This window comes from Myotis brandtii, unplaced genomic scaffold (genome assembly GCF_000412655.1).
Source record: "Myotis brandtii unplaced genomic scaffold, ASM41265v1 scaffold250, whole genome shotgun sequence".
Classification (NCBI taxonomy): domain Eukaryota; kingdom Metazoa; phylum Chordata; class Mammalia; order Chiroptera; family Vespertilionidae; genus Myotis; species Myotis brandtii.
In genome coordinates this window covers 150,335-159,861 of record NW_005359478.1, presented here as the reverse complement: position 1 = coordinate 159,861, position 9,527 = coordinate 150,335, and the positions used below count along the sequence as shown (strand labels likewise).

The window sequence follows — 9,527 nt, the reverse complement described above, 5'->3', positions numbered from 1 at the left end:
TTTTTTTTTTTTTTTTTTTTTTTAGTAACTAGCATTTTTCTCACCATAATAGTAATGTATATGCACTATGGAATATTTGCAAAGTGAAGAAAATACTTTTTAAAAATTAATCACAATTCTACCACCAAAGACACATGGTGGATAATTTCTTCCAGTTTTTATTTTCCTATGCATTTTTTATACAATTGAGATCACATTGCATAATAATAATTCTGGAGCCTACTTTTGGTTTTAGCTTTTTAAATGTAAAATATTACCATTTATACTATGGAATATTTGCAAAGTGAAGAAAATACTTTTTAAAAATTAATCACAATTCTACCACCAAAGACACATGGTGGATAATTTCTTCCAGTTTTTATTTTCCTATGCATTTTTTATACAATTGAGATCACATTGCATAATAATAATTCTGGAGCCTACTTTTGGTTTTAGCTTTTTAAATGTAAAATATTACCATTTATATTTATATTATTATATAATATATAAAGAATGTTATATATTATATATGTTATATATTATTAAGTATATATGAACTTATGAAAGGATATCAGCTTTATCTTAACATATTATACTAGAGGCCTGGTGCATGGATTCGTGCACCAGTGGGGTCCCTCGGCTTGGCCTACGGGGATTGGGCCGAAACTGGCTCTCTGACATCCCCTGAGGGATCCCGGATTGCGAGAGGGTGCAGGCCAGGCTGAGGGACCCCACCAGTGCACGATCAGGGTGGGGAGAGACCACGGGAGGGCTCCAGGGAGTGTCTGGCCCGTCTCACCCAGTCCCAATTGGTAAGGGCCGGCTGGCCAGGAAGGGACTGTGGGAGGGCTCCAGGGCATGTCCGGCCCGTCTCGCCCAATCCTGATCAGGGCTGATCGGGGGCATCTTGACCAGTCCCAATCAGGGCCAATTGGGGTCGTCTTGCCCAGTCCCGATTGGGGCCAATAAGGGCTGGCCGGGCAGGGAGGGATCGAGGGAGGTTGGCCAGTCAGGGTGTGTCCAGCCCATCTCACCCAGTCCTGATCTGCCAGACCCCAGCAGCAAGCTACTAAGACCCCAGCAGCAACCTACCAGTTAGAGCATCTGCCCCTGGTGGTCAGTGCACATCATAGCGACTGGTCGGACAGTCAAATGGTTGGACACTTAGCATATTAGGCTTTTATTATATAGGATATACATATAGAGTATATAGGGACTTTTCAACACTTTTTTTTGTAAATAGACATCGCTGTGTCTAAATTCATAATTAATTTTCTCCTTTGTTCCTGTATTTTGTAGTCCTAAACAAAGTGGAAGCCTCTTAGAATTTACTCCAGCCCTAGTGGGTTTGGCTTAGTGGATAGAGCGTCAGCCTGTTGACTGAAGGGTCCCAGGTTCAATTCCAGTCAAGGGCATATGCCAGGGTTGCGGGCTCAATCCCCAGTAGGGGAGTGTGCAGGAGGCAGCTGCTCAATGATTTTCTCTCATTATTGATGTTTCTATCTTTCTCTCCCTCTCCTTTCCTCTCTAAAATCAATAAAAAGTATATATATATTTAAAATCTCTCTTAAAAAAAAAAAGAATTTACTCCAAAACACATTTGAAAATCATGTCTGTTCAAGATGTTTTATGTGAGCGATTCTGATTTAAAGTGGGTATGTAAACACCACAGACTCTGAGTTTTAGATTATCCATGGTTTTTAATTATCTAGTTGATCCCAACAAAGATAAAAATTGGAAGGTAGGTGATGGGGGTTGAGGAAAAGGAGCCTAAGATAAACAATAATAACTTTACATATGGAAAAAAGCCCAACCAAACAAACAAAAAACAATATCCAGGGGAAGACAGGTGAGAAACTTTACCTGGGCAGAGAAGCCTGGGCGGGTACTAGGGGTCCAGGTTGGGGCTGCTCCCTGGGTGGGGTTGGAGTGGCGGGAAATCTGGGCCAACATTTGTCCTGCAGAAGCTGATGGCTGGACGATGGTTACAGGAGGTGCCAGACCACTATTTCTAGGCGTGAACAAATAGTTAAGGTAAAGGATTAAAAAGATGAGTTTATCACAGAATCTAGGAATCACAGGACAATCTAGTGCTATTCTCAGATTCCCTTGACTTCCTTGGGGTTAAGGAAAACTTGATAAAAGAATGTGGAAAAGACCAGAAAGATTGACAGTCACACACTGATCAGGACACACAGAGATGGAACCTAGAACATGGCAATAGGCAAAGTGCAAAGACACAGGAGGAAGAAAAGCAGCTTGCCTCATCCTAGGCCCTATAAGTTCCACTGCTTTGTCTGAAATAACCCGAGAAAGCTAGGGAAGAATAAAACTTGGGACTCAGCAAATGAATCCATCAGTTGCCCTTAAAGCAATACACACATATGGGGCTCACCTGAAATTCTCTGCCGGCCGGGGGGTAGGAGGGAATGTGTTGCCCTGGGAGAATAGCTGTTGGGTGGCAGGGACAGTGCTGGAAGAGATGCCTTTATTCTGATCTGTGGACCAAAAGGAGTTGGGGGAGGGCCAGTCAAGGGGCTGTACTATATTAGTTCAGCAAGTTCCTATTTACTCATGAGGTATCATGACTAAGAGGGAATGTTGGAAGACTACTGATTGGGCAGCAGCAGACCCATCAGTAAGTGATCAAAATGAGAATTTAAAAGGAGAATGAGTAAGAAACATACCTGCATTGATGTTGGAATAGATTTCTGAAAATCTTGGATCTCTATCCTGGGCAAACAGACCATCTGACTTCTCAAGGGGCTTGCTGTGTTCTGGCCCTGTGGTTGTCACAGGCTGAACAGAAACCTGTGGAATACAATGATAAAAATAACCATGAAAGGTTTAACATGATAATTCAATAACCCTAAAATTCACTTAGATACATTTACACTCTAACTGGCACTGGGAGACATTTCTTTAAAAATGCTCACGGTCCATCTTCAAAGAAGATACACTAACCTGGGAATGATTGTAGCTGGCCAGTCCATCTCTTCCTGGTACTACGTCCAGTTCTGTTTGTTGTTGCTGCTGCCTATATGTTAAAGCCAGTGAGGAGAGAAATAGGGGGGAAAAATTTTTTTAAGAATCTGGGGAAAAGGCTTAACAAAATAAAAAAATAATGGGATTGCAGACGGCCCTGGACTAGACACTGTTCAATAAATGATTCTTCCACCATTTCTCACCTGGGTGCCAGCTGCCCTGAGCCCATCTCCAGGGATAAATTAGCTGTGGGACCTAGCTGTGGCCTCTGAATCGTGTTGGACAGTGTAGGCCGTGGTTCCTGGCTGGAATTCCTGGGAAAATGGAGAGAAGATAAAACTGAGAAAAAATATATCTAACACTGCTTGTACATAAAGCTCTATATATTCACTTGTAGGTGGGGTGATCCCTAATAAATTCCCTTTCAAGTCCAATCCTAAAGGCAACCTATGACCTCAGAGTCGACAAATAATTCACACCATGGACAACACGGCACAAAGAGAAATTATGTCCTATGGCACATGGGTTCTTCTTGTTCGGGTTCTAACTCTTCCTAGGTATTCAGTACCTAGTTGTGTGGATGTGCGCGCATATACATATAGTGTTTTTAAAAAGCCTAAGTGAAAAACTGAAAGTACATTTACTGAAACATAAAAAGGATTATTTCTGGCCCGGCCGGTGTTGCTCAGTGGTTGAGCATCAACTATAAACCAGTAGATCACGGTTCAATTCCTGGTCAGGGCACATATAAAATAAAAAAAAAATTTTTTTTAAAAAAAGGACTATTTCTGGATAGGGAAATTTTTTTTTTTTACTTTCTCTTATAGTTTTCAATACTTTCCAAATTTTCTATAAAGAGTATTTACTTTAAAACATTACTAATTAAAATTAATTGTGGTGGGGAAAACTCTATGTAAAAATGGGGGAAGCCATTATTTCCAGAAAAAAGTTCCTAAAAAGATTTCAAATTTTAAACAAAATGTAAACACAAAACAATAGTTGTTCTGTTATATAAAGATGCAAAAACAAAATAAATAAAAACCTACAATGACCATAAACATATATACCTGAGTCCTAAGTTAATAAAAATTTCTAACTCAATCCATTATACTAAGTTAATTTAAGAGAGAATTAAACTTTACACGCCCTAACAATTGAATTGGAGAATACAGGCTCAATGTCATCACCAGGTGCTAGTCATACTGCTAATTATTTATAAAATCAGATCTTCAAGAGGTGATTCAAAGCCAATTCTACATAGAGAGACTAAATAAAAAAGAACTTTACACCTGCTAGGATATGTATAATAAAAAAGGACAGCAAGAATGTAGAGAAACTGCAATCCTCATACATTGCTGACAGGAATATAAAATGGGAGAGCAGCTCTGGAAAACAGTTGGGCAGTTCCTCAAAAGATTAAACACAGAGTTACCATATGACCCAGCAATTCCACTCCTAGGTATATATCCATGAGAATAAAAACATACCCACACAGCCCTAACCGGTTTGGCTCAGTGGATAGAGCATCACCCTATGGACTGAAGGGTCCCAGGTTTGATTCCGACTAAGGGCATGTACCTTGGTTGCGGGCACATCCCCAGTGGGAGGTGTGCAGGAGGCAGCTGATCGATGTTTCCCTCTCATTGATGTTTCTAACTCTCTATCCCTCTCCCATCCTCTCTGTAAAAAATTCAATAAAATATATTTTTAAAAAAACAAAAACATACCCACACAAAAACTAGTACACAAATGTTCGTAGCAGTATTCTTAATAGCCAAAAAGTGGAAACAACTCAATGTCCATCAACCAATGAAGGAATAAACAAAATGTGGGATATCCATACAAAAGAATTTTATTTGGCAATAAAAAGAAATGAAGTACTGATACATGCTATAACATGGATGACCTTAAAATATTATAGTAAGTGAAAGAGGCTAGTCACAAAGGAACCACATATTGTATGATTCCATTTATATGAACTGTCTAGCTAGAATAGGTAAATTTATGGAGACAGAGTAGATTAGTTGCACAGGACTTGGAGGGGTGACTAAAGTACAGGATTTCTTTTAGGATAGATGACATTAGATTGTGGTAATAGTTGCACAATCATGTGACATACTTTAAAAATATGTATACTTTAAATAAGTGAACTGTATAGTATGTGAAATCCATCTCAATAAAATTGTTTTTTGTGTGTGTATATATTTAACAAAGAAGGAAGGCTCAAACAGGAAGAAATCAAGGAATAAAGGAGAACAAAAGAGTGATGGAGCCATGCTCTAAAGCAAACTATGGTTTAGTTTGTATGTCTGGGGCAAATGCAGTCCATTGCATTTTTGGAAATAAAAGTTTGTTGGAAGATAGATATCTTTGCTCATTTTATTCGTCTAGGACTATTTTTATGCTATAATAACAGAGTAGTTGCAATAGCAACTGTATGCCCCACAAAGCCTTTAAAATGTTTACTATCTGGCTTTTTATAGAAAGAGTCTTCAGATATCTGCTGTAGAGAAAAATTCTGCCAGACTAGAGCAATAAAATGGTGTATACAACAAAATCATTTCTAGAGAGGGTTGAAACAAAATTGAAATACAAACCTTTCACATCTCAGAACCTCGTCTCTAATCTATTGTTTATTAAAATCTTATTCTACTGGATGAACTACCCAAGTTGTAAGAATTGGAAGATGAGGAACTTCAAACTAATGCTATTTACTACTAGAAAGGTAGAAGAGAAGGAGGTAAGCAGATTTGGCCCAGGAGGAATCCCAACATTCGAAAAGGCCTTTACAATACATACTTCACATTGGTGTTGGTACTAATGATGTACTCAATTTCATCTGAGTAAGGGTTCTGGAAAGTAAAGGAGCTGGTTCTCATCCAGAGCCACTCTCTGTTCTTAGACCGGAACCGGAACATGACAGATACCACCTGGCCTTTTAATTTCACCACCTGAAAAAGTTTTCATGCTATCAGTGAAACCCACAAAAATTATCCTTAGAAAATTAAAAAATAAAATTCCCACTCTATAACCCTAAGATTCCTGTGTCACTGTCTCTTTCAATGTTACTAATAAAACAGTATGAGGAGTGAAAACTAAGTGACTAAATAATTCGGAGTTATATTTATCATATTTCTTCCCAGAATCCCAGAGTTACCTGACCTCTCTAGTCAAAATAAAAAAGGAATAACAACTCTTTCCAGGAAAGACAAGACTATGTTCCCACACTTCCCTTGGAAAGCCCCTTAAAGATAATGCTGATCTAGCTTTACAAGTCTACACTAGAAATTTATAAGTTTAGTAACACTGAATATAGCTTATGCATTGCTCCTTAATCCTAGCTTTCCCCCCAAACCTAAGCATTTCTGTTCTCACAGCACCCATGAAGGTTTCTATAAATTAAACAAAATTGGCTTTAGTTCTTATTTTGCTTTAGTTTTTCAAAAGAACCTAGTTTTACATTATTTTAGCTTCTAGTCTAATAGGAAATAACCTTTTGACTCTCATTCTCTAACAATAAAAAGGTATTATTAGCAGTAATATTTATTTTGTAGTTTCTATATGTCAACCACTAGGTTTTGTGCTTTTTCTTTTAAAAACATCAACATTCACTTAACATGATAAAAAAATGTAATGTAAATATTTGCATTTAAACAATAGTAAGTAGCTTTTAAAAGTTAAATGTATTCACTGTAGAATATATAAAATGAACATAATTACGTTTGTACACAAACTAAGTACTGGTTCTGAAAACCTGCTTATTGCTGTACATATCTATTCCAATGAAGTATAAGCCCAGTACTTCAAAATATCTACACTTAAAAATTTTTTTTAAGTAAATGGTAACATTTATGTTTCAGCTGATGAATGCGGCGGCAGTATCTGCTTATCTTACAAACTGAGTGAAAAATAAGTGTAGTGGAAAATGGGACATACTTAATTTAGCAATAATAAAATAGCACATTTTAAATATATGTCTAAAACTTTTACAAATCAAGTGCGAAACAAAGCACTGAAATAATCAAAATGAGGAAAATAAAGAAAAGGAAGCTTCATTGGAAATAATAACTAAATTAATGCACTGGAAAAAAAAAGTCCATCTAGATTTAAGAAACATCAAAATCTGGAAAGCAGTAACTAAGTAAGCAGCTGTAGAATGCCCATTAAAAAGCACTTTTACTTATATACTCTAAAATCATATCAACAACTGATGTCAAAATAATAACCTTGAGATTATGGAGTGTATATATGGGCCATTAAAGCTATCTTGAAATAAACATTTTCCAGAAGTGATAAAATAATACTCTGTGGCCAAAAACATCAGAATGATAAATTTCATGGATTTAAAATATACTGTACAGTATGTTCTCACACTACTGAAGGTTTGTACCTTTAGCTTTGAATAATTTCCACACAAGTCAGACTAGGTTTTGAGACTAGACATACATGGAATGTGATCCTTCTGTGAGCTGCAGCCGAGTGGATGAACTGGTAATGCTGAGTACTCGGGAGACAGACTTTTCACTGCCAATGTCTGATTTCCTCCAGAAGCTGGTTATGTGCTTTACTGCATTATCTTATTTCATCTTCCCAACAACCCTCTGAATTTAAATACTATTATCATACCTACTGTATCAATGAGGACACTACTGCGGCATAAAGAGAAAAATTAACTAGTCTGGTATAAAGTAAGAACTACCTTATTCACCAGATATTTTCAGGATATAGGGCCTGAAAATTACAATTGAAGAGTCAGCTTACAATTAAGAGTTAACTATATAAGAACTATAAAATGAATTTTTCTAATACTATCCACAGTTCAGTAAAGCATAGAGTATTTACATACTTTAAAGCGATGCAGCTAGTTAGATTCAAGACAGTTAGTAGCCAAAACCAAACTAAAATACCTTGGACATTATTCACAGTTTCAAAGATTGGTCTTTTTCTGTTCCTTAAAAATACAGGTTAAGTACTACAGAATGTAAAACTGTAGTGCCTATCACAATACTCAATTAATCTGTAGTCAATAAATATTTGTAGAATGAATGTGATAAAAGATATTAGATAAAAATATTACTCAAATCCAAACCAGGAAAAAAAGTTACCTGTTGGAAGCTGTCTCTTAGAAGCCGCTGGTCTTCAGGATGACAGAATTCTACAATATTCTTTCCTAAAAGTTCCTAAAAGGGAAAAAGAAGAGTAAGATCAACACTTTTATGAGCATCTAACTTTCCTGGTCCATTACAGGGGGGTTGGATTTTATTTCTCCTGTCTTTATCCTAGGATTATAGATAAGTGTGGAAGAGGAAAAAAAAAAAAAAGAAAAGATGGAATCTTCTAAACTGGCCTCTGGAGCATTTTCCTTTCAGAGCATTGTATGTTTATTATAACTACATTTTTTTAGATTTGAGGTTATAATTTACATATATAATTCGCTCATTCTTAGTGTACAATTTGATGACTTACAGTACATTTGTACAGCAACCATTACCACAGTCCAGTTTTAGAACATGTCCACTGCCCCAAAAGATCCCTTTTGCCTCTTTATGGTCAATCTCTGCTCCCAATTTCCTAGCCAACCATTAGTCTGCTTTCTGCTTTTTTAGTTTCGCCTTTTCTAGAAATTTCATATAAATGAAATCATACAATATAGGTAATCTTTTATGTCTGGCTTCTTTCATTGAACATAGTTTTAAAGTTCACCTATGTTACTACAATAATATATTCCTTTTTATTGCTCAGCAGCATTCTAACATGGATATACCACAGTTTGAGAATCCATTCACTAGTTAATGGATATTTAAATTGTTTCACTTTTTGGCTATTATGAATAATAGAGCTATGAATATCTGTGTATAAATCTGTGTGAAACAATTTTTCATTTCTCTTGGGTAAATACTAGTAGAATTGCTGGGTTATGAGATAAGTGTATGTTTAACTTTTTAAGAAACTGCCAAAATGTTTTTCCAAAGTGGCTTTACCATTTTACGTCTGCCAACAATGTATGATGGTTCCAGTTTCTCCACATTCTTGTCAATACTTTAAAAATTTTTTTTTAATTAAATTTCTTAAATGAGGTAACACGGAGAACACTTCCTAATTATAGTTATTCTAGTGGGCATGCAGTGGTATCTCACTGTGGTTTTAATTTGCACTTAACTAATGACTGATGATGATGAATATCTTTTTACATGGCATTTACATTACTTCTTTAATGAAATGTCCACTGAAATTACTGGCTGTCTTAATGAGTTATAAGATTTCTTCATTTTTATTTTTATTGATTAAGGTATTACATATGTGTCCTTATCCTCCCATTGCCCCCCACCCCACTCCCATTCATGCCCTCTACCACCTCCTCCCCGGTGTCTGTGTCCATTGGTTATGCTTATATGCATGCATACAAATCCTTTGGTTGACCTCTAAAGATTTCTTTATATAGTCTGGATACAAATCCTTTTTCAGATATATAATTTGCAAAATTTTCTCCCAGTTTTTGGCTGGTCTTTTCATTTTCTTTTTTTATTGGTTTTAGAGAAAGAGAGGAGGGGTGGGAGAGGAAG

General features: G+C 36.5%; 1 protein-coding gene across 6 annotated transcripts in view; it reads right to left on the bottom strand.

Moving 5' to 3' along the window:
- Window positions 1-9,527, bottom strand: part of ARNT (aryl hydrocarbon receptor nuclear translocator) — a 42,959-nt gene that overhangs the window by 4,547 nt on the left and 28,885 nt on the right. For all 6 annotated transcript variants that reach the window (XM_014540670.1, XM_014540671.1, XM_014540672.1 and 3 more), the window contains 7 exons: window positions 8,070-8,144; window positions 5,764-5,915; window positions 3,168-3,278; window positions 2,944-3,016; window positions 2,667-2,790; window positions 2,375-2,477; window positions 1,843-1,990 (listed from right to left, as the gene is read on the bottom strand). In XM_014540670.1, the coding sequence (XP_014396156.1) occupies window positions 1,843-1,990; window positions 2,375-2,477; window positions 2,667-2,790; window positions 2,944-3,016; window positions 3,168-3,278; window positions 5,764-5,915; window positions 8,070-8,144 (786 nt within the window). The remainder of the gene's footprint in view (window positions 1-1,842; window positions 1,991-2,374; window positions 2,478-2,666; window positions 2,791-2,943; window positions 3,017-3,167; window positions 3,279-5,763; window positions 5,916-8,069; window positions 8,145-9,527) is intronic.